General features: G+C 39.9%; 1 protein-coding gene across 2 annotated transcripts; it reads left to right on the forward strand.

The window, feature by feature from the left end:
• Positions 1 to 8,604: 8,604 nt before the first annotated feature.
• POLR2M (RNA polymerase II subunit M) lies at positions 8,605 to 16,966 on the forward strand. Of its 2 annotated transcripts, none has more exons than XM_008058344.2 (4): positions 8,605 to 9,040; positions 10,830 to 11,474; positions 13,904 to 14,108; positions 15,813 to 16,966. In XM_008058344.2, exons 1-4 carry the CDS (start codon positions 8,928 to 8,930, stop codon positions 15,957 to 15,959), a joined length of 1,110 nt encoding a protein of 369 aa, XP_008056535.1. In that variant the 5' UTR covers positions 8,605 to 8,927; the 3' UTR covers positions 15,960 to 16,966. The 2 variants fall into 2 exon arrangements, with proteins under 2 accessions (XP_008056535.1, XP_021568153.1); XM_021712478.1 differs by having other exon boundaries at positions 8,804 to 9,040; positions 11,301 to 11,474.
• Positions 16,967 to 25,947: the final 8,981 nt, after the last annotated feature.

A 25,947-nucleotide genomic window follows, 5' to 3' on the forward strand; every position in this document is an offset into this window, starting at 1 on the left:
GGGTGGACATTAATGGGTCTCTGTATCACAGGTTCTCCAAGACATCCACAGGTGGTCAATAAGGAAGTCACGGCAGTCACGTGCAACATCTCCAAGAAAAGGATTTAAGCCAGAACTCTGGGGGGCTAGAGGCCACACTCACCTAGAGTGTAGGCCTACTCCCTGTCTGTGGGGGGTGAAATTTTCTTAAATAAATCTTTTCTTCTCTCACCTCTGTGTGTTACAATTCTTTGCAATCTACTTGGATCTCTGGGTTGCCAGCACGCGCCTCCGGCTTGCCAGCCCCGGCAGTGCTACACGCCTCTCTGCCTTCACCCCATCCGAACCCTAACATCACTCTTTTGCCCAGGCTGGAGTGCAGTAGCGTGATATCTATGACACAGCTCATAGCAACCTGGAAGCCCTGGTCTCAGGCAATCCTTCCACCTCAGCATCCTGAGTAGCTGGGACTACAGGCCCATGCCATCACACCTGGTCAATCTTTTGACTTTTGTAGGGATGAGATTTCACTATATTGCCCAGGCTGGTATCAAACTGCTGGGCTCAAACCATCCACCCACCTTGGCCTCCCAAATTCCTGGGATTATAGGAATGAGCCACCGCACCCAGTTATTTCTCCATTATTAAATTTCTCCATTTTATATATTTTTTTCCTTAGACACTGCTGTGAAATGTTGTGTTCTAGATACTTATTATTCATGTTTGTTTGATGAATTATAAAAGAATACTTTGCATATTTTCATTTTGACGTGCAAGTAGCCTGCTTTTGTTGTAGGATGATGGTGTGTCTCCACTGGCTATGCCTCTTGGATACTGACAGTTTATGCATGTGTTGGCAGAAATTCAGATTTTTATCATGACATTTTGAAGCCCTAAGATACACTCTTTAAAAGATTCTGTTCCAAAGCTTGAAAATATCTTCACAGTAATTATGGTTAATAGTTATTTAAAAATTTTTGCAACCTATATAGGAGGGACATTTTATTAAAAGAAAGAAGAATATGGGGAAAGGGTGGAGAGAAAATTTCTTTTTTTGAGTTGGAGTTTCATTCAGTAGCCCAGACTGGAGTGCAGTAGCATGCTCATGGCCACCCCAGCTTTGACCTGCTGGGCTCAGCGGATCCTTCCACATCGCTTTCCAAGTAGCCAGAACTACAGGTGCATGCTACCATGCCCAGCTTATTTTTTTGATTTATTGTAGAGATGAGGTCTTGCCAAGTTGCTCAGGCAGTTCTCCAAACCATAGACTCAGGCAATCCCCTTACCTTAGTCTCCCAAAGTGCTGGGATTATAGGCTTGAGCCACCATGCCCAGCCAAAAGAAAATTTTTAAGAGAAGATTCTGTCAATTAGTACCTATTATATACATTAGTGGAGACAGAAAGGTACAATCATAGCTTCCTAACAGAGAGGACTTTACAATTTTGTGAGAAAGGAAAATGAAATCACTATGAATAACACAACTGGAGAAGCACAATATGTTTCATACAGTGAGGATTCAACTTTAAGCACTGTAGGTGTGCTCAAAAGAAAGAGTAGTTTGGTTTGGAATAATCTAGGAAGACTCAAGGAGGAGGTGAGACTTGAGCCAAAATTTACAGTTGGCAATGGAGAAGGGATGAGCTTCTATAAGAGGAAAACAGAAGAGGGCAAATTCTGAGGCTTGAAAGAAAGGCATTCTTGTCTTGAGGACACTGGTGGCTCAGGATTAGCTGATGGTATTTCACTGCTGTGGGAGGGAATAAAGGCCTGTTGTTGGAGCCCGGAGGCCAGATGAGGAATCCTTAGGAGAGGACTGCCAAGGACAATCACTTTGAGACAGGCATAGTTAACATAGTTTACAAGTAGTTAGGTAGGTTTTCTTAGGCAGGTCTAATTTAAAGCAGGTTAAGCATTCAGGCATCTTTCTTTTCAATAACTGGCATTCACCCAACTGATCAGGTATACCAGACCTGACTACCTATGGGTTGGAATGTGAAACTACCAGTGCAGTAAACCACAAAAACAAAAGGGAACTACCCCCAAAATAGAAACATGATGTTCTAAAAAAAAAAAAAATCTAGTTAGTAAGTAATTTTCGTATTTTAGAAGGTCCTTGTGACCTTAAAATGTTGAGAGGTGGTAATAAAAACTCGTGATCAGATAACTGCAGCCCACCACTCTTAGCTTATGGAATAGTTTGCTTAATCATCATTGTAAAATTATATACAACTTCTTATCAAAGGCCAACACATGTCCTTTTCTTTTAGACACCCACATTTTTTTCTTGAATGTATCTTCCTTTCTAATAAACTTTACCTTAAAAGTTTACTTTGGACTCTCTCTGAAATTCCTTTCTGCAGCAAAGTTAAGAACCCAAGGAGCAACTACCCATACCACCTAACATCAGCCTGACTCAAGAATGTAACTCAAATATTTCTTTTTCAGCTAAGGCTGGAGCAGGTTATTAAAGTCCTCAAAAGCATAAGAACCTCATGACAGGGATAAACTCTCACATCTCAATAATTCGCCTGAATGTGAATGGACTAAATGTACCACTGAAAAGACATAGAATGATAAAATGGATAAAATATCATGAGACAACAATATATTGTCTCCAAGAGACTCATCTCCCCTGAAAGGACACTCACAGACTCAAAGTAAGAGGATGGGAAACAAAATTTCAGGTGAATGGAACACAAAAGAAAGCAGGAGTCATGATCTTAATATCAGACAAAATACCCTTTAAGCTATCAAAAATTAAAAAAGATACAGAAGGTCATGACAATGATAAACGGTTCAATCCATCAACAAGAAATATCCATCCTAAACATAGGAGCACCAACTTTCATAAAGCAGCTTTTAGGTAAACTAAAAAAAGATATTGACTCTAACACTATCATAACTGGGGACTTAAACACCACACTAACAACCCTAGACAGACCATAAAAACAGAAAATTAATAAGGAGATCTGAAACCTCAATGTGACACTTGACCAAATGGACCAAACAATCACGAAATATACATTCTACTCATCACCTCATGGTGTGTACTCTAAGATCAACCACATCCTCAGCCATAAATCAAGCATAAACAAATTCTATAAGATTGAAATACAGCCATGCACCTTTGCAGATTACAGCGGAATAAAAATGATTATTAACACCAACAAAGTTCCCACAAAACCTACAAAGACATGGACACTAAATAGCATGATGCTGAACAACTCCTAGGTCAACATGGAAATCAAAACAGAAATTAAAAGATTTCTGGAAACAAATGAAAGTGAAGAAACATCTTACCAAAATCTCTGGAATGGCATGAAAACAGTTCTAAGAGGGGACTTCACATCTCTAGGGACACACATGACGAAAATGGTAAGATCACTAGTTAACAGTCTAAAAAAATCACCTAAGGAAGGTGGAAAAGCAAAACCACCAAAACCCTAGCTTCAGCAGAAGAATCCATATCACCAAAATAAAAGCCCAAATTTGGGAGATAGAAGACAAAAATACAGTACAAAAAAAATCAATGAAACAAAAAGCTGGTTCTTTGAAAGAATAAACAAGATTGATGGACCCCTAGAAAAAAGAGAGAAAAAACCCAAATAAACATAATCAGAAATGCAAAAGATGAAGTCACAACTGACCCTGAAGAAATACAAAAGATTATCAGAGACTACTATGTACACTTATATGGAAACAAACTTGAAAACCTAAAGGAAATGGAAGATTTTCTGACATCACACAACCTGCCCAGGTTGAAACAAGAAGAAATTGAGACCCTAAATAGACCAATAACAATCCAGGAAATTGACTCTGTCATAAGAAAACTATCCAAAAAAAAAAAAAAAAAAAAGCCCTGGACCAGCTGGTTTTCCAGCAGAATTCTACAAAACATGCAAGGAGGAACTGATACCAATCCTACTGAAAGTATTCCAGGCAATCAAAAAAGACGGAACTGTCTCCAAATCATTTTATGGAGCTAACATCACATTGATACCCAAACCAGGTAAAGATCTAACAAAGTAAGAGAACTACAGGCCAACATCCTTGATGAACCTAGATGCTAAAATTCTCAACAAGACTCTAGCAAACAGAACCCAACAACACATCTCAAAAATCATTCACCATGACCAAGTAGGTGATGTAGGGCTGGTTCAACATCCGCAAGACAATAAACATAATTAAATACATTGACAGATGTAAAGACAAAAACCACATGATGATATCATCAGATGCAAAAAACGCTTTCAATAAAATCCAGTACCTCTTCTTGATAAAAACCCTTGAACATTTGGTATAGATGGAACATACCTCAAAATAGCAAGAGCCATCCATGAGAAACCCACAGCCAACATACTGCTAAACAGACAAATATTGGAACCATGTCCCCTGAAAACCAGAACAAGACAAGGAAGCCCACTCTTACCCCTCCTGTTCAAGGTAGTTTTGAAAATCCTAGCTAGAGCAATCAGATAAGAGAAGGAGATCAGGGATATCCAAATTGGAAAAGAGGAAGTCAAGTTATCCCTCTTTGCAGACGACATGGTTCTATACCTTGAAAACCCAAGAGAATCTGTCAAAAATCTCCTTGCACTGATAAAGGACTTTGGCAAAGTCTCAGAGTATAAAATAAATGTGCAAAAGACAGTCATACATCTATACACCAACAATAACAGAAACCCCAATAAAAAGCACAATCCCATTCGCAATAGCCATGCACACACACAAATGAAATACCTTGGCATCTTCCTAACCAGAGATGTGAATGACCTTTACAACGAAAACTACAAAACACTGCTCAGAGACACCAAAGATGACACAAACAAATGGAAAAATATTCCATGCTCAAGATTGGAAGAATCAACATTGCTAAGATGTCCATTCTACCCAAGGCAATCTACAGATTTAACTCAATACCCATTAAATTACCAGCAGCATTCTTCTCAGACTTGGAAATGAAAATATAGGATTTCTTATGGAAACGACCAGGAATAGCCAAAACAGCCGTTGGTGATGCAGGGGAGAGTGCAGGATGAGATTTGGGAGACCCTGGGTTAGGTGTGGTGCCTCCTAGCTCAGCTTCGGGGAGTTCCGAAATGTAAAGGTTAGAAGGTTCCTTGGAGAGCATCAGCATTTCTCATCCGGGCTCTGTGGCATTTGGAGCAGGACTTTCATTTGCGGCACTGCCTCAGGCATTGCAGGACATTTGGTATCTCTGGCTTCTGCCTACTAGTTGCTCTGACATTCCCAAGTCCTTGTAAGCATCTAAAAGTCCTCCTCCCCCACCCTACGTCCCACCCTCCAACACACATTTCCAAAGGTCTAGAGAGAGTGGACAAGGAAGGAGGTGCTGTACCAGCTGGTTGAAAACCTGTCTTTTATAATTCCCTGTTTTGCCTGAGAAAAACTGAGGCTCAAAAACTGGAGCAAAAAAAACACAAACAAACAAAAAACAAAGTGAGAGGCATCACACTCCCAGACTTTAAACTTCATTATAAAGCTACAATAATCAAAACAGCCTGGTATTGGTACAAGAACAGGCATATACACCAAGGGAACAGGATAGAGATTCCAGAAGCAAAACCTCAATTTCTCAACCAACTCATTTTTTTTTTTTTTTTGAGTTGGAGTCTCACTCTGTTGCCCAGACTGGAGTACAGTGGCCGCTTCCGGCCACCGCAACCTCACCTGCTGGGCTCCGGCGATCCTTCTGCCCTCAGCCTTCCAAGTAGCTGGAATTACAGGCATGTGCAACCACTCCCGGCTGATTTTTTGATTTATTGTAGAGATGAGGTCTCGCTGCCCAGGCAGGTCTCAAACCCGTAGGCTCAGGTAATCCACTCACTCAGCCTACCAAAGGCGCGGGATTACAGGCTGAGCCACCAAACCCGGCTCCAACTCATCTTTGACAAAGCCTCCACCACCAACCACTGGGGAGAGGAGAACCTATTCAGTAAATGGTGCTGGGGAAACTAGCTGACTACATGCAGAAGATTAAAACAAGATCTCTACCTATCACCCTTAACAAAAATCAGCTCTAAATGAGTAAAAAACCTAAATCTAAAACCTCAAACTACAAGAATCTTAGAAAACGCAGGAGAGACCCTTATGGAAATTGGAACTGGCAACCAATTCCTGAACAAAATCCTAAGTGCCCATGCCTTAAGAGAGAAGATAGACAAGGGGGACCTCATCAAACTGACAATCTTCTGCAAAGCCAAAGAAACCATCAAGAGAACAGGGAGACAGCCCACAGACGGGGAAAAAACATTTGCCAACTGTCTATCTGACAAAGGCCTAACATCCAGGATTTAAAAGAAACTCAAATGTGCTGAAAAGAATAAAACAAACACCCCCATTACAAATTGGGCAAAAGATATGAATAGACACTTCTCAAAAGAAGACACATGAGCAGCCAACAGATACATGGAAAAATGCTCAGTCTCAAAGAAATGCAAATTAAAATCACACTGAGATACCACCTAACTCCAGTCAGGATGACCATAATCAATAACTCAAAAACAACAGATGCTGGAGAGGATGTGGGGAAAGGGAACACATCTACACTGCTGGTGGGAGTGTAAACTAGCACAACCTCTGTGGAAAAGAGTTTGGCATTTCCTAAAAGAGCTAAAAATCGACCTCCCATGCAACCCCGCAATCCCCCTACCAGGAATATACCCAGAGAAAACTCAAATAACTCTTTGAAAAAGATACCTGCACAAGTATATTTATATCAGCATTGTTCACAATAGCAAAAACATGGAACCAACTGGGCTATCGAAAGAGGACTGGATAAAAAACATATTGTACATATATATGATGGAATATTATGCAGCCACAAAGAGGGACAAAAGTATGAGCTTCACAGCAACTTGGATGGACTTAGAGTCTATATTACCGAGTGATCAATCACAGAAACAAAGAACTGAGTATCACATGTTCTCATTCGTAAGCAGACCTTGAACAATTATCTTAATACTATAAGAAAAGGATTGGCAGTAGTGGGAAACTGCCAGGGGATGGGGGGAGGGGCACACCTCATCAACAAAGGAACCTGCATAATGAACATTTGTATACCTAACCCTGAATTGTACCCCACATCTTTAAAATAAAAAAATAAAAAGTCAGGCTCGATGGCTCAGCCTGTAATCCTGAGCTTTGAGAGGCTGAGGTGAGTGAATTGCCTGAGCTCGCGGGTTCAAGATCCGCCTAGACAACTTGGTGAGACCTCATCTTTACAATAAATAAAAAAAACTAGCTGGGCGTGGTGGTATGTGCCTGTAGTTCTAGCTACTTGGAAGGGTGAGGTGGAAGGATCACTAGAGCCCAGCAGGTCGAGGCTGCAGTGGCTGGGAGCGGCGACTGCACTCCAGGCTGGGCGACAGAGTGAGACTCCAACTCAAAGAAAAATAAAAAATAAACATAAAAAATAAAGCCCTCAAAAGCAAGGATTATATTGAGAAAACTTATTCTGATATATTAATCTGGTTATTATATAAATAAAGAAATGGCTGCAATTGTGCTCCCTTGAATAGCTCCAGATTTTATATGACACTTCTGTTTTGTCAGGTGGAAGTTGTATGTGTTTATATCACATCTTACATAGGATCCAGAAAACTTCAATCTTCTATATTAAAAAATTTACAGAGGGAAGGGTTGGAAGCTATGGGGGCATTCAAACCTCCCAAGTGATATCTGCTGTGACTCTGGGTGTCTCCCACTCCTTCCACTGGTATGCAGCTCTGATAGCTGAGCTAGAAGAAGGTAAAAGCTGGGTCTGCTTATTACGCTGTCTTACTCTTCTCGACATCTGGAAAAAAAGCCATTTCCACAATTTCATACATTGGAAAAGGGTCTAAAGTGATGAAGGGGATTTTCAAATTGATGTGGGGGTAAAAGCAGCTGGGCATTTGGGTTTGAAATGTTAAAAAGTAGCTGGGCACTTGGGCTTGCAATGTGGCGCTGCCACTTGCGGGTTTTGTGCCCTGAGATATTTACTCCAGTTTTTGAGCCTCTGTTTTTCTGTAGGCAAAACAGGGAATTATAAGGCAAGTTTTCAACCAGCTGGTACAGCAGCTCCTTCCTTGTCCCCTCTCTCTAGACCTTTGGACATGTGGGGGGGGGGACACGTAGGGCGGGGGAGAACTTTTAGATGCTTACAAGGACTTGGGAATGTCAGAGCAACTAGTAGGCAGAAGCCAGAGATACCAAATGTCCTGCAATGCCTGAGGCAGTGCCGCAAATGAAAAGTCCTGCTCCAAATGCCACAGAGCCCGGATGAGAAATGCTGACGCTCTCCAAGGAACCTTCTAACCTTTACATTTCGGAACTCCCCGAAGCTGAGCTAGGAGGCACCACACCTAAGCCAGGGTCTTCTAAATCTCGTCTTGCACTCTCCCCTGCATCACCATCGGTTGTCACCCCTCAGCCTTCGACTTAAATTTCACTTCTCAGAGACACCTTCCTAGGTGCCCATCCCAACCCTACTTATATATTGTTTTATGATTATTTGATTAATGCCTGCGCCCCTTCACCATTCTGTAAACTCCAAAACAGAAGCCACGGCTTCTCGGTGACTAACACACACTGCCTGGTGGGGGTCACGGTGGCAATCAACACTTTCTGGTACAAACCAACGAGCAGCCGGCGACCAGACAGAGGCACACGCAGCGGGGAACGCGCTCCAGGCGGAGGCGCTGACGTCACCCGACGTAACTTCCGCCCCTTCGCGCTCCCTGGGACGCCCCCTTCTCCTGGTCCATGTTTGTTTCCGGCGTTTCAATAAAGCTCGATTCGACTCGAAGAAAAGTCGTCCTTCCGGGAAAATGGCGACTCCCGCTCGTGCCTCGGAGTCGTCGGCAGCCACGGATCCGGAGCTAGCGGCAGGGCCTGCCGAGGAGGCCGAGTGCCCGCCACCTCCTCAGCCTCAGCCTCCGCAGAATGTCCTCGCTGCTCCGCGGCTTCGAGCCCCAAGTTCCCGAGGACTTGGGGCGGCGGAGTTTGACGGAGCTGCGGGAGATGTTGAAGCGCCAGGAGAGACTTTTGCGCAACGAGTAAGCTGGAGTCCCGCCGAGTCACCGCCGGGCTCGTGCCCTTCGGGCTCCGGGGACGCTCCTCTCTCCTCCCCCCACTCCGTTCCCTTCCCCGGAAGGTGACCTTGCCTCCGTGGGGTTCCTTTCAGTCCTGCGGCGGGCGGACTGATGGCCTCAGCCGCAGAGCCGTCCTCACCCTGGCTTGCGAGGCGGCTCCTGTCCCGGTCCCCTGCTGAGCGTTTCCGCTAGTTGGTGGCTCCGCGTTGGTTTTATTTACCCACCTCCGGTGCGGGTTCCATGAAGCGAGAGTGCTAAGCCCTATTGTGCCCCCCACTCCCCGGCCCAAAATAAATGTTTTCGTCCTGTTCTTACAGAAACCGTAGGAAATGGGATATAAAGAGCAGGATATTAGGCCGACAAAGTTCGACTCATTCAGCTGCCTGACTTACGGAGTTTATAGCAAGGGGAACGATGTATAAAGATGGCTTGTTTTTGAGGCAACTTTGTTTAGCAGCTTGGTGCGGGATGGTTTGAAGGAATAAAAGGCAGAAGACAGTAGGAGGATATTTTTAGAGGTTTCCAACAAAAAGGCTTGTAAGAAAGTAAGCTAGAGAGGTGGCTGTGGAATTGGGAATAATTTGAATATGTAGTTGACAGAGATGGCCAAAGTTTCCATCTATATGGAGAACAACGAACAAAAACAGGAAAATTAGGGGAGAGAAAAAGATCTAAGGTTGACTTAACTTAGGGTGTGCTGACTTGAGGGGAGAGCAGGACAGACATTGTTTCATTAAAAACTGACTAGTTAAAAGCTGGAGAAGTGGTTATGAGGCTCCAGAGAGAAGGCGGCTGGTGAAATACAGGAATCCCAACAGAGAGTTGTTAATAGTTGAAATCGTGGGAATTAACGTGGTTTCAAAAGAATAGAGGATCTAAGATGTAACCATTCTTTTCTATTTATTATATAGCCAAAGACAAGGAAATCAGAAAAAGAACTTCTGTCATCCAGGAAAAGGGGAGCTTCCTAGTAGAAACAGATGTTTTAGGCCAGGTGTGTTGGCTCACGCCTATAATCTCAGAACTTTGGGAGGCCTAGTTGGGAAGATTGCTTGAGTCCAGGAGTTTGAGACCAATCTGGGCAACATAGTGAGACCTTTTTCCATTAAAACAAACAACCCACCTCCCCCCAAACAGGGGTTTTGACACCTGTTTCAGAGTGGGTTAAAATCTCTATAGCAACTAATTAATTTTTTTTATTTCTTGATTCCTTTACCTCTAAGAATTATGGAGCACCCCAGAGAGCTCTTGTTTTATATGTGTTATACCTAGTGATATTTACTGATTTATCAGAAATGTGATGGAGAAGTCTAAAATATGAGAATACACAAGTACCCATTCCATTTCAGAGCGATAATGTCAACAAACATCATGTATTTTCTAATATTTTTAAGGACATAGTTTTGACCTTACAGATTCATCCCCCACTCCTGTCAGGGTGTGGAGATCACATTGTAAAAACTGATTTTTGGAATGTCTTATGTGATTATTGTATGCTTAAAATGCTTCTGCTGAAATTCTAGTTAGGTGAGACAAATGAGGCATATATTCCCTATTCTTCCTGCATACCTTTGTTTTCTGGGCTGTGTGGGTAATTTTGTTTCGTTCCTGTTTTGGGACAGTTAGAAATCAGATTTTTGACTAAAAAAGGTAAACTTTTCTCCCTTTTAATATGATGCTTTGCCTTTTTAATGTTATATCTCAAGTTTATAAACACGAATGTAATGTAAACATGTTCTTTTTCATTTGACAGAAAATTCATTTGCAAATTGCCCGACAAAGGTAAAAAGATCTTAGACTCTGTTGCCAAACTGAAAGCTGCCATTGCAGAATGTGAAGAAGTTAGAGGAAAAAGTGAACTGTTTCATCCTGTTAGTTTAGACTGTAAACTAAGACAAAAAGCAATTGCAGGAGTCGATGTGGACACAGTTAAGGCCCACAATACTGACCAGATACTTGATACTTCATCACTAGTTCCTGGCTGTTCCTCTGTAGATAATAACATCAAGTCATCTAAGACGACCTCTCAAGAACAAGGACTTGTACATCTTACTCATAAACGTGATAAAGAAACTCCAGAGGCTGAGTACACAGTGAACAAGTGTCCAGCTTCAACAGCCAGGGCACCTTCTTTATCTGAAGCTAGCAAGCCTCTCCCTGAGCATTGTGTTTCAAGTCAAGCAGAAGATACTTCCAGCAACTTTGACAATCTGCTTATTGACAGATTGCAAAGGATCACAGTTGCAGACCAAGGTGAACACCAGACAGGAGAGAACACAAGTGCTGAGAACTTGACAGGCCTTCATAGTGGATCTCAGAAGAAGCCTCATTACATGGAAGTGTTAGAAACGCGAGCCAAAAATCCAGTGCCCCCATCACATAAATTTAAAACCAACGTGTAAGTACCATTGGAACCAAGCCTATCACAAGAACGTAATATTATAAAACACAAAAAGTTAGGAGAAACCAGGGGCAGTAGTATTTGCCTGCAGACCCAGCTACTCAGGAGGATTAGGTGAGAGGATCATTCAAGGGTAGGAATTTGAGTCCAGCCTGGGCAGCACAGCAAGACCCTGTCTCTTTAAGAAAAAGAAAAAGAATGCTTTAAGTTCAGTGGGCTTTATTTGAGAACTACTTGTAGTTAGGAAAGAACATATAATTGAAACAGTGGCACTAGCCTGGCTGGAATGTTGAAAAATATTTAGTTTTGAAACCAAATAATTGAAAAAGTTTTAAATAATAGATGGGGAAGTATTACATTTCAAGATAAACACAGAGTTAGAAAGAATTTATTTTGACTTTTTTTTCCAGAACCTTTTTCTAGAGTACAACTTTTTCTTTTGTTAGTCTATGATGTAAGGAGAAGCAATTGCAAGAGCTGATGGACTTTCCCAGCAAAAAACATTTGCTTGCTCCCTATATGTAAGTAGCAGGTGCTGTGGGGACACAATGAAGTAAAGATTCTCCTCAAAGAGCTTAAGATCTAGGTGAGGACCCAAGGTTTGCATACTTTGCAAAAAGTTAAACTATATAATAACTATTTCAGAGGGTGGAGGAGAGAACTATGAGGGGATTAAAACTGTGAGAACAGTTTTAAAAATAGTTAAAAAAATCCTGCTTCTAAATTCCTTGCTGTAGTTTTGTTTCTTAGATTTTAGGAAAAAATACAAGTTATTTGAATAGGAATGAATTGTAGCAAATTTAACATTCAAATCAGGTAACTGGTACCTTTCTATACTGTATTTATAAGGATATAACATGAGATATAAAGTTAAACCACCGTTATACTACCTTTCATTGAAAAACTGAAAACCTCTAGTTGAAAATACCCGAAGCATGCTTTTTTGGTTAGAAAGAGACTTTAAAGTTTAACCCTAGTTCATTATTCATTTTTTAAATCTCAAAACATTTTTGCTGTATAGGAAACCTGAATTGTACTATATTAATATGATCAAGTAATCTTTTTTATATAGTGAGATAACTTTCTTCACTTCTAGGACATTTTAGAAAACCAGAAGCATTAGTAAGTACATCATGGAATGTATTCAGTAAATATAAGAATATGTTCATCTCTATTTAGCTGGTATTGGGAGGAGGTAGGGGAGTAGTGATGAGGGCTGCTAAGAATTTAGGAAATTTACAAGAGAAATCAGGAAAGGCTAGGCCTTGAGTCGATAGGCCATAGACAGATTAAGAGGGTTCCATGCCTGAGAAGCAGCTTGGAGACTGGAAAGTGGGATGAGGTATGTTCTTTGACTCCTTGTCTGCTCTTTGGCCTTCTACATGCTCTCTGACTTCATATATCACCTGGATGCTGGATGCTGCTCCATCTGCCTCTAGCTCAAGTCTTCCTAGAGCTGTAGATTTGCATGGCTGACTAGCTATGAAACTTGACCATTTGGGTATTCCATGGCATCTCAGCTTCATCATGTACAAAGCAGAGCTTCTGTTTCTAGCATTCTCCCATATTTCTTAATAGAAAAACCTCCTTGTTTTTTCCCTTCATCTCCGTGTCTGCTAGTCATGAAGGCCTACATAATATGTCTCTTGATCTTCTCTGTAATTGTTCTTCATCTTTTTTCTTGTTCAAGTAGAAGGCGCTCACCTCGCTCTTGGGCTGTATTTGTGGTCTCTTTCTGCCTCTAGTCAGTCTTCTCCACTGCTGCCAGAGTGAAGTTTATAAGATGCGAAGCTGAACCTGTTTCATAGGATAGAACTTTTCACTGCAGTCTGGACCCAGCTTCTTCCCAGTCTTCTCTCTGGCTGCCTTTTCTGTACTCTGCATTCCTGTTCTTCCTGTATGCCACAGACATGTTGTCACTCACTCCTCGTGCTGAGGTGCCCTTCTTTTACGTGGTGAGCACTTATTATTCCAAGATTGCTCAGTTTCACTTTGAAGCTATTCTGACAACCTCCCTGTCTCACTAGAACTATTTCCTTCTTTATGTTCCAGTGTGTAGATGCCTGTCATAGTACGTATTATTATATTGCATTGAAAACTGCTTACATGTTTCGTCTCCTCTGCTGGACAGTAATCCTTTTGCAAATGTTCTTTAAAAAAAGAAGTGAAAAAGTAGCTTCAGTTCAAGTATACGGTTTAAAGAGGGTAGGAAAAGGCAAAGAACTTGTGAACATGCACATGTGTGCATACACTGCCCCCCTCCATACCCCTATTACCTGTTAGAGCAGTGAAGACTGGTAAACTGCTTTATGGTACCTTGGAGAAGAATGAATCCCTGAAGTTAAAGGCCATTTTTGTGTGTGTGAATGTTTAAAATGTGTCTATGAAAAGAAAATAGTCTGATTGTATAAGTTTTCTTCCTTAAGATTACCTTCACAACAGAATGATTCATCTAGTCATTGTCAAAGGAGAGGGTCTCCCATTTCCTCAGAAGAGCGGCGGCGTAGGGATAAGCAGCATCTTGATGACATTACAGCAGCTCGGCTTCTACCACTTCACCATATGCCCACACAACTGCTCTCCGTAGAAGAATCTTTGGCACTTCAGAAACAGCAGAAACAGAATTATGAGGTATTTAGATATTAATTTTTTCTTGTTTGTGTATTGAATGCTGCTTACATAAGTCAGCAGATTTACTCCAGGAAGTTTGAGGAGGAAGAAATTGGGTAGAAGGAATTGGTCACTGAATGTCAGACATTTGCCAGGAGTTTTCAGAGAGTCACAAAGCTCTCTGTAGGAAACAGTGGAGGAAGCAGTGGAGACTATCACAGCTGCCTGACCATCAAAGTGATGGTTTGCTAGGCAATATGGGGGTCTGTAGCAAAATTTCACATCTTAAAGCTCATGCGTCTGCCTGCTCCTGTTAGGTGTTAGGACAGCAGTAACACTGCTCCTTTCCCTTCCATCTTGTAAAACCCGTGCGCCAGCTTCTTCATGGTAGAATCTAACCCAGAGTCCTGCTAAGCATCAGAGAAATATAGTTCCTAAGCTTCCGTCTTCTGCAGTGCAGGAGAACGGGTGGGAGGGTAGTGGTGTGTTGCCAACAGACAATGCGAGGCATCCCAGTTCATTGTATATAACACTTTCTCCGAAGATCCATGTGTAGTGCGTAAAACTCTAAGTGTGTATGTTGAGAGTTTGTGTACAGAAGAATGGGATGGGAGAAAGTGTGAGGGCAATAGAGGAAATAGAAAGGGCAAGATATACTTAAATAGTGATAATTTAAGCCTCCAGGGGAACAGCATCCTGTCATACTTCCTAGATATTGCTTAGCTAGATTTTAGTCAGGTACTGTTGCACATATTGTTATTAAATGAGACCTAATCTGCCTTGGCTTTTCATAAAAGCTTAACTGTGGATTGGTATTTTCAAGACAGTTTTTTCAAGCCCTTTTTCTTCCTTTCAGTATATAAAAATTACTGCCTAGTTATGACTATAGTATTGAGGAAGTGTTTTCTAAATTATCTCTGAGATCTTAAATGCCTATCTCAAGATAGGCTTAGGTTAAGTTAAACCTTTCAGCTTGAAATTGGATTTCTTGGCAGAGTAGTAGTAATGCTAGTAGCTCCCACTTATACCTACCCATAATATTCATGGCCTGAGGGGAAGGACATAAAGAAGTTCAGGTGGCGTGGGAGAAGCGTGAGAAAAGGGAAGAATCAAGTCAGCTGTGATCATTGCCACTTGCCATCAGTCAGAGGTAAAGTTCTTTGGTGTATACAAACACATTTGGGAAGAAATAGTCAGCTTTTTAGTATTACTTTCTGGATTTTCATTGTGCCGTGGAAATATAACTCTCAAACCTAAAAGCCATAATTTAATCTAGGAAAGACAGCTCTGTCAGTTGGAGAAATCAATCAGCATTAGTGAATTTTGACATTTGATGGGTTAAAATGTTACATATAGGTGTATGTATGCGTGCATATGTCCACATACTATGGACATGTGACACACATGGTCATTTAGCTGATAGCTATGTTTATAACTGTTGTGTGCTAAGCTCAGTTTCTTGTACAGAGGTAGGATATTTCAGTGCAGTGTTTATTAGTGGAAGTCAGTAACTGCAACTGTAGCAGGTTGGTAGCTCTCAGAAGCATTGCCGTGTTGTGTTTGGTGGGCCACAGGTGTCAGGCTCATCTTGCTGTAGGGAGCACTAAGTTTTATGAGAGGTTTTATGCCCCTCTATTTCTGATTCTGTTTGAATAGCTTTGCATTGAAACTTTGTAAGGAAGAGATGTGAACGTGTAACTTTTTGTTGTGCTCTTTGTTTTAAAGGAGATGCAAGCGAAGCTCGCAGCGCAAAAATTAGCTGAAAGACTGAATATTAAAATGCACAGTTATAATCCAGAAGGGGAGTCCTCAGGGAAATACCGAGAAGTAAGGGACGAAGGTGACGATCGATCCTCTGATGATGAATTCTGAAGATGGGCATGGGATAATCTCCTAAATTTCCAACTGTGTTGAGATGTCATCATTTTACATCAGACTTTAACAAGTATCAAGATCAGTGTCAGACATTGTTGAGGGAAAAAGTTTTATAAAGCTACACAAAAGTAGCTATAAAAAGACCCAGTTTATCTTTTAGAAGATGACTTTCATGTGCTTGAAAAGTTTAATATTTGAATATTGTGTTTAACCACATTGTATTAAAGTTTTGTAGTATGTTGTGTATTTCTTTGATATTTTGGTATGCGGTAGAACACACTTTTTTCTTTAAGCGAAATGAAAGCAGGTAACTTTTTTTCCTTATACCCTCAAATAGCATTTATTACATGTCTTTCAGTGAAATACTTAATTGTCCCAGGCACCTAAAATGAATTAGGAAGACATAGTTTCCTTCTTATTTGAGTAATGAAGGGAGCAGTCTAAAGAGTTGTGTGTATGTATGCATGGGGCTGTTATGAAACACCTAGAAAGACACTCAGAAACTGCTTAACAAGTGTCTTTCTGTCTTACCTTAGGAAGTTGTTACCTGTTTTCTGATTAGGAATAAGGAACACTTTGAGTGGATGCCAGAAGGTGGAGGCCTTTCTAGGTAAACAGTTTGCCTGGAATAACGTGATGTATAGGAAAAGTCCAAGCTGACTGAACTGGGTTAGAGGAGTGACTGTCTACTCCTGTGGAAGCCAGGGGAACCTGGCTTGAGTTCATTGCTCTCACAGATGATAGGTTAATGTGCAGAACGTTCAGTTTGATAAAACCATTTTTTAAAAAGTTGAAATCGTCAGTACATTGATTTTTTCCCCCCCAAAAGAGGAATATATAGGCTGCAGAAACCTCAGTCTCATACATGTTCATGTCATTTTAAAGGATTTATATGGTTGTCTCCAGAGAAATTAATATTTATGTTATAAAAAAAGTTATTTGTCTAATATGTTGGAATCTTTGAAAGTGTTGAAGAATAAAATATTAATTAGAGCAACTTCAAATGCTAATGGTGATGTTTTACTGGTGTTTAATTAGATATATGAACTTTGAAAATGCGTTTAGATACACATGTGATAAGAAGGGTTCAGTTCTATGTCATGCACTTCCAGGTGTAGTTACTGTTGTTTTTTTTGAGTTGTAGTCTTACTCTGACCACAGGCACATACCACAACACCAGGCTAATTTGATTTTTTGTAAAGTTAGGGTCTTACTATGTTACCTAGGATGATCTCAAACTCCTGAACTCAAGCGGTCTTCTCCCCTCAGACTTCCAGAGTGCTGGGATTACAGGCATGATGAGTCACTGCACCTGACCCAGAATTGTTATTTCATTCTATCAAGAGAGAACATCAAGTTTTATGCTGTGATATCATTTACTACTAGTCTCAAAAACTAAAAATAATGAGGCTGTTAGCTCTGTATACTTTTCACATTTTCTTTTTTGGGGGGTGAGGGGAAGGTGGTATTAAAAGCAGTAACTGGTTGGGCTCAGTGGCTCAGCCTGTAATCCCAGCACTTTGGGAGGCTGAGGCTAGTGGATTGCCTGAGCCTGTGGGTTCAAGACCAGCCCAGGGAACTTGGCGAGACCTCTTCACTACAATAAAATCAAAAATTAGCCAGGCGTGGTATGTGCTGTAGTTCTGGCTACTTGGAAGGCTGAGGTGGGAGGATCACCTGAGCCAGGAGGTCAAGGCTGTGGTGAGCTGTGATTGTGCCACTGTACTCCAGCCTGGGTGACAGAGTGAGAACCCCACTCAAAAAAAAAAAGTTATTCTTGGATAGCTGGATAATATGGAAGTGATCATGTGCCTGTTTACACAGTTCCCTGTAATCCTACTCCCCAGAGACAACCTCTGTTAACATTTGGGTGTTTGTACTTATTTTTTCTAGGCATAGCTATATGTTTATGTGGTTTTATAGTCTGCTTCATATATATATATTTTGTAGAGATGAGGCCTCGGCTTGCTTTATATATTATAAATATTTTCCCATATTGCCTTTTAGGTAGCTGCAGGATATTCCTTTTCATGGAGTAACTTTAAAATCAATTTTTGTTTTACCATTTGGTTTACTATAATTCTGTACAAAATGACTTATACCTTTTTAGAAGTGAAATTGCTAGGTAAAAGGGTAAGTTTTTGACAATCGATATATACTATATATAGGTGATTGACGATACACACACACACACACACGCACACAATGCCAAAAAACATACACACTAAGAAAAAAGCTTAAAAGTGTAATAATATATACTGATAACAAAAGATGAATACAAGTCATGTTTGACTTCTGCAATTATTGCTAAAAGTGCTTACTTTGTCCAGACACTTCTGATTACAGTGAACTAAAAGTAATACATAGATAACATCTCTTAAAATATGTATACTTTTTTTGGCATCCTCGGTACATACAGGTGACTGGTTCTTCCACCATGACAACGTACCTGCCCACACATGCTGAGTGTTCTGCAGTTTTTGGCCCAAAAATGACATGACCCCTGAACCTGAGCCTCACATTCCTATTCACCCGTTCTCTCCCGAGTGACTTTTTTTTTTGTTTCCTCAGATGAAAAAAATCCTCAAAAAAACATTTTGCTAATATGGAGGAAGTGAAACAAAAAACGGTAGAAGCTCTAAAAGGCATCAAAATTGATGAGTTCAAAAACTGGTTTGAGTAGTGGGAAAAGCATCTTGAAGGTGTATTGCATCAAATGTAGAGTACTTTGAAGGTGAATGAAGTTTAAATATGTAAGAATAAATACACAATTTTGTAATTAATAACATTTTGTGGGGGGATTTCCCCATATATATAGAGGGTACCAAAAAAAATGTGTGCACATTTTAGGAGATTTTATCCTATGGTAGCAAAGTGTAGTATGACATTTGCTCAACCGTGCTTCCACCATTTTCTTTCATTGTCCTGCCTGTCACATGGTGATGCTAGCACTCCTTTGATTAACGCCATCCTTTGAGTGAACGTCACGCTTAAAACGTGCATACTTTTTTTGGCACCCCTTGTTTATATATCACTGCAGTGGTTGTATCCATTTACATTCCCACTATCAATGTAGTAAACTCTCAGAATTGAAAATTGCTACTTAAAAATCTTTGCAAGTTGAGCAGTTACAGAAAGGGGCTACATTTAACATTAGTATTTTAAAAAATTATTAGTGAAGGTTGAGTGCTTTTTCATGTTAATTGACCATTTTATATTCGTTCTTTTGAGAATGCTCACATTTTTCTGTTACTTGCTTGGAGAACTTGCTCTTTTTCTTGGTTTATAAGTTCTTCATAAATTATGAATGTCCATCCTTTTCTATATGTTTTAACTATTTTTTAGTCTGTTATTTGCCTTTTAACATCATTTGTGGTATTTCAGTGTAGAAACTTTTTTTTTAATTAAAAAAAAATTTTTTTAAAGATGTGGGGTACAATTCAGGGTTAGGTATACAAATGTTCATGATTCAGGTACCCTTGTTGATGAGGTGTGCCCCTCATTCCCTTGGCAGTTTCCCTCAACTGCCAATCCCATACCCCCTCCCCTGGCAGTTTCCTGCTACTGTCAATCCCTTTTTTATTGTATTATGCTAATTGTTCAAGGTCCGCTTAAGAGTGAGAACATGAGGTACTCTGTTTTTTGTTTCTGTGATACATCCTGAGTTTGATAGACTCTAAATCCATCCAAGTTGCTGCAAAGTCCATATGTTTGTCCTTCTTTATGGCTGCGTAATATTCCATTGTGTATATGTGCCACATTTTTAAAATCCAGTCCAGCTTTGATGGGCAGCATGGTTGCTTCCATGTTTTTGCTATTGTGAATAGAGCTGCAACACATATGCATGTGCAGGTATCTTTTTCATAGAATGACTTGAGTTCTTCCTGGTATATTCCCAATAGGGGAATTGCTGGGTCATATGGAAGGTCAATTTCTAGTTCTTTCAGAAATCGCCACGCTACCTTCCAAAGAGTCTGCACTAGTTTGCATTCCCACCAGAACTGTAGAGTGTTCCTTTTTCTCCACATCCTCGCCAGCATCTGTCATTTGTTTTATTAAAGATGGCCATTCATACTGGGATTAGGTAATATCTCAGTGTAGTTTTGATTTGCATTTCTCTGATGATTAGTGAGGCTGAGCACTTTTTCATGTGTCTGTTGAGAAACTGTTTTCTTTGGGAGTCTACCCTTGCATGTGTGCTTCAACATATTTTTCCTAACATAAGAATGGATAATTGTTTTTATTTTCTTCCAATATTCCAATGTTTATTTTACTTTTTACACTTATCTTTAATTCAAAAGGAATTTTTATTTTGTTTATATACATTAACTTATTTAATCTATATAACTGGAGTGAAAAGGGAATTTTTAATCCCTCTCAGATTTATTTGGGGATATTGTATGAGGTAGGGATTTGATTTTATTGCAAAGAGTTTACCAGTAGGTTCAGTATCATATAGCACCATTTCCCCCCTGATTTGTAATGCTATTTTTATAGAATATTAAATTTCTATGTGTCTCAGGCCTATTTCTGGGCCTTCTAATTTTTTCCACACTATCAATAACTATGACTTTAGTTGGTGTTAATAGTCAGTAGTGCAAGTTCTTCCTTGTCATTTTAAATTTTGTGAAATACAACCTACAGAAAAGTATATAAGTGTGCAGTTTAGTAAGCAACAACTATGTAACCACAAACCAGATACAGAGAAGCTACTGCCAATACTCTAGAATCTGTGTGTCCTCTCTTTGATGCCCTCTCTTTTCCCCAGAGGTAACTATCCTGACTTTATGGTTAATTCTCCTCCTGTCCCTTTAAAAATTATTTTACCAGTTACGTATGCAATGGTATGGTTAGTTTGTTTTCCCCACTTTTCTATAAAAAATAGAATCATACTGTATATTGTATCTGATGTCTTTTGCTCAGCATTGCTTATAAGATGCATGTCTCATACAGGTATGTTTATTCATTTTCATTGCTGTTTAGTGTGTCATTTCATTAATACCATGATTACTGTGATGATATTTTTAGGTTTTGACTATTAAAATAAGCAGTGCTGCATCTTTATACACATGAACATGTTTCTATAGGATATGTACCTACGAGTGGAATTGCTGGGTTATAAGATATGCATATCTTAAAACGTTTATCAGCCTGTAATCCCAGCACTTTGGGAGGCTGAGGTGAGTGGATTACCTGAGCCTATGGGTTTGAGACCAGCCCGGGCAACTTGGCTATCTCATCTATACAATAAATCAAAAATGAGCTGGGCGTGGTAGTACACACCTGTAGTTCTGGTTACTTGGAAGGCTGAAGCAGAAGGATCACTGAAGCCCAGCAGGTCAACGCTGGGGTGGCCATGAGTATGCCACTGCATTCCAGCCTGGGCGACGGAGTGAGATTCTAACTCAAAAACAAACAAACAAACAAACCCCCAAAACATTTATATTCTCACCATTGCTTCCACTATATGTGAGAGTTCTTGTTCATCGACATTGGTACTTGCAGACTTAAATTTTAGCCAATATCGTATATAGTAGACATTCATTGTGATTTCACTTTGCATTTTCCTAACTAGGAATGGCAAATGAACATCTTCATATGTTTATCAGCCACTGGATTTCTGCCTTAGAAAAGTGCCCATTCAAGTCTTCTTTTTTTTTAGAGAAGGAGTCTTGTTCTGTTGCCCAGGCTGGAGTGCAGAGGAGTGATCATAGCTCACTATAACCTTGAACTCCTAGGCTCAAATAATCCTCCCACCTCAGCCTCCCAGGTAGCTAGCCCTATAGGCATCTGCTACCACACCCAGCTGATTTTTATTTTTTGGAGTTGAGGCTCATGCTATATGTTTTCCAGACTGGTCTTCCTCTTGGCCTCAAGTAATCTTCCTGCCTTACTAGTAGCTGGGATTACAGGCACAAGCCACCAGGGTGGGCTCCATTGGAGTCTTGTTTATTTTTCTGTTGTGTCAGCTGTCTCTTTTTCCTCATTGGTTTGTAGAGTATATTCTGGATTCTAATCTTTGAATTACCCTTATCTTTAATTCAGGTGGAATTTTTATTTTGTTTACACTAGCTCATTTAATTTATATAACTTTGGGGTAAAGGGAATTTTTTATCCATCTCAGATTCATTCAAGTATATTGTAGGAGGTAGAACTTTTATTTTATTGCAAAGAGTTTATAGAATATTAAATTCCTATGTGTCTTGTATCAAAGAATTTGATACCTGGTTATATTTGTTGTAACTATCCTCTCCCTTTCTGGGGATTACTTTTCATTCTCTTCTTTATGTACTGATAAAGTCTTAATTTTTTTTTTTTTTTTTTGAGTTGGAGTCTCACTCTGTCTCCCAGACTGGAGTGCAGTGGCTGCTCCCGACCACCGTAGCCTCGACCTGCTGGGCTCCGGCGATCCTTCTGCCTCAGCCTTCCAAGTAGCCGGAATTACAGGCATGCGCTACCACACCCGGCTGATTTTGTGATTTATTGTAGAGATGAGGTCTTGCTGCCCAGGCGGGTCTCGAACCCACGGGCTCAGGCAATCCACTCACCTCAGCCTCCCAAAGGCGCGGGATTACAGGCTGAGGCACCGAGCCCGGCTAAAGTCTTAATTTTAATGGCAAATCTATTATGTTTAGTGCCTTTTGTGTCTAAGCAATCTTTTTCTATCCTAAAGTTATGAAGCTATTCTCTTTTAAAATTTTTAGAGTTAAATGGTGTATAATTTTGTCTTTCACATGAGGTCTGTGATTCTACCTAGAATGTGTTCATGACTGTGAGGGAGGAGTCTTGGGCAGCTTTTTTTCCTAGCACTGTGGACTGCAAGGACTCTCTAGGATTGTCCTTCCCAGTGCTTCTCAGTGCGCTTTTGCCATAGATCAAGCATCTGTATGCATCTATGTTACTTTCTGGATTCTCTTTTCATCACCATTAACCCATTTGTGCTAATATTACACTGCCTTATTTACGATAGCTATATGATAAGTCTGGAACAAGACTTGCTATCTTATTTTTTGAAGTGGCTTGGATATTTTTGGCCCTTTGCATTTTCATATAAATTTTACAATCGGCCTGTCACCTTCCACAAGCGTGTGCGCGCGCACACACACACACAAATCCTTCCTTGGTAATACAAAATCTTTCTTACTTGTTTAAAAAAATATGCTTGATATTCTGTCATTAACTTTATTCCTAACAATCTATATTTTGAACTTGGAGACAGGGGGTTTGGAACCCTGTCATTTACTAAAGGATGCTTACCACTTCTACAAGGACGACTGTTTTTAATTTCTTTGAGTTAAGTAGAAAATTCAGAATGTTGTTTTAGTGTGAATACCTAAAGTGTTGTGTAGTTTTGATTGAGAAGAGATGGCAAGTAAGGAAGAGAAAGGATCTTTTTAAAGAGTCAAATACAGGTTTAAAACAGGAAAGTGGAGTGAATGTAGTAGTTGTAAACTCTTTCCTTCAATTTTCAAGTGACTATGTCAAGAGAAGTAAGTAAGTACAGAAGCTTGGGGCTTAACCTGAGCCATGGAAGAAGTTATGAAGATTAATCTCATTAAATAATAGACATCTCTAGGAGCAATAATTTTTCATCTTCATAGGCCCTGTCTCTAATTCATACTGCATTCTCGGGGGAGTGAGGAAGATTGCTGTGAGCCAATGTGGAAGGTAGATAGTTTGTGGGATTATCCCCATTCCCTATAAGTAGGATGTTGAGGTGATTTGCTCAAGGCCATTGAGAGGCAGCCAAGAAAAGAACCCAGCACTCAAAACTATAGGCCTTGGACTGCCTGGCCTTGCAGGTGAACACCACAGATCAAGGGTGCTTTCAGACTTTAAAACATGCTGATGCGAGGCAAGGGTTCAGATGGCTTTGAGGATATTTGTCAGGTCTCTGTAATATACCACCAGAGAGCTTGCTTTCTTCTGATGTTTTTTAATTAGAAATTTTAAAAAGTCATCTGAGGATTGTGATCATTTTAGCCCCTGCTGGAACCTTCTTCACTTTTCCCTGCTTATTTATAGTTGGCTGCATAAAACTTTTTAGGGGAAGAGGTGTGGGAAAAGTCAGGTATCATAGGCTTTGCTCAGAAGACCAGGTCAATCTGGCAGTTGACCTTTTCCAGGCTTAATGGCATAGTTTGTCACACTAAAGGAAAGGAAAGTTGTTAGAAAAAAAAAAAATCTGTCTTTGTACAGGAATAGTGAGAGTGTCTGTGCCAAATAAATAAAAGGATTATATATCCAGCTTTTATGGGGAGCATATATAGTCTTAAAAATATAGCAAATCATATTATTGGCTAGTTGCTTGACCGGGGGAGAGAAGCTTAAAGCTATTATTTTAATTTCTGGCTAAAGTGAGGAAGCTTTGATAAAGGCCGATGAAATAAACCGAGTGTTGGATAATACTGAACTGGAGCCAGACCACAAATCAGACACGATTCTGAAAGTGCAGCATAAAAGCTTGAACAATTAAATATGATCTATTACTTCCCAGATGATTTTAGAAAACTTGGAATTAAAAAAAAAAGGCGAAAAAGAGGGTAAGCCACTGGAATTGCATTAGATTATTAGATTTAGAATTTAAATGTCACTATTTCCTTTTAATCTAGTGGGAAGTTATGCACTCTCATGACTATTAAGTCTGTAAGATGAGGTCAATGACCCCTTATCTAATGTATGGGGTATGTTTTAAGAGAACTGAGTTTCAAAGTGTGGCCTTTATAGAGCACTTTGAGGTCTAAAAGATTCTATATGAAAACCTTGTTGGAACGATGGTAACAATTATGATTGAAGTAGTTTAGGAGGTACCTTTTGCCACATGAAGTAAAATGTTTTAAAATCACCACCATATGAAATTTTTAATTTAGTGTTAAAATTAACTGAGAACAATAGGGACTCCCTAAAAAAGCTATTTTGACAAGGGGAAATTAGGACATTAAGCTAGAGCGAGACCCAGCTTCATATGGAAAAATTTCACATTATTAAGACAAAAGAATGAGAGTTGTAAATCAAGTCCTTATTTAGAGCATGCAGAAATACTCCTTAAAAGATGGAGACTCAGCTCAGTGCTTATAAATTTTGTCTGAAAATATTGCTAGTAAATATATCAGTTCTCTTAATCCGTACCACATATATTTGTATTGAATTAAATAACTTCTAGTGGTTGTGTTGTAAAAATGAAAGAATATCTTCTGTTGATTATTTAGATTTTTAATATAAAAAAGTTTTTCTACCCTTCAGCTACTTTTAGTAGGGTCAAAATGAAGTGCAATTAAGAAAACTGTAACTGACTATAGAAAGCAAAACTTCTCTTGAATTAACATCTTTAGTTTTCAGGGGAGAAAGCTTAGCTATCATTTGTTCCATAACCCTATACATGAGGAAACTGAGTCACAGAGAAGAATGGAGACTTGCCTATGGTTGGGCAGCTATTCTGACAGAGCCAATAGCCTTCCCTGGGCCAATGATTGCTCTGTTTAATGTGAAGCCATAATTAATTCTTTAACACATTTTTGCAAAATTGTGCAAAAAAGCACAGTACCAGAAATCTGCTTTCTAATTTTAAAACTAGAAACGTTTAAGTTCTTTAGACAGCTTTAATTATTATGACTAGGTCCAGTTACTACAATTTTCTTGAAAATAGACAATGTGCTGCCCATTGTTGATAAGTGTAACCCTATTTTCCTTTTCACTGACTAAAGTGGTTTGTTTTGAATATGCCCACTTTTGCAATGCCTCTTCATTTCAGTCTCTAGAAAGTCTACTTTCCCCAGCCTACCCAAACTTCTCATACATTCTTCTGTGGCCTCCCAGTTTCCTACACCATCCAAAGTGAACAAGAGTCTTGGGGTCTGAATAGTATTATTTCTGGCTAATTAGCATCAATCAACTTATTAATTATAGAAGTTTATTAGATACTTTTTTTTTCCCCCTAAAGGAAGGTAGGACTTAAAGGAATGAGAAGTGGAACAGGAGTGTTTTG

This window comes from Carlito syrichta, unplaced genomic scaffold (assembly GCF_000164805.1).
Source record: "Carlito syrichta isolate Samal-C Ts95f unplaced genomic scaffold, Tarsius_syrichta-2.0.1 Scaffold303305, whole genome shotgun sequence".
In the NCBI taxonomy this organism is placed as follows: Eukaryota; Metazoa; Chordata; class Mammalia; order Primates; family Tarsiidae; genus Carlito; species Carlito syrichta.

What these genes read in the sequence shown, in the direction of transcription:
- POLR2M (XM_008058344.2), top strand. Translation starts at nt 8,928, where the DNA reads ATGTCCTCGCTGCTCCGCGGCTTCGAGCCCCAAGTTCCCGAGGACTTG. An exon ending in GAGAGACTTTTGCGCAACGA is followed by an intron (nt 9,041 to 10,829) that starts GTAAGCTGGAGT and finishes TTCATTTGACAG; the next exon opens with AAAATTCATTTGCAAATTGC. An exon ending in AGCAGAAACAGAATTATGAG is followed by an intron (nt 14,109 to 15,812) that starts GTATTTAGATAT and finishes TTTGTTTTAAAG; the next exon opens with GAGATGCAAGCGAAGCTCGC.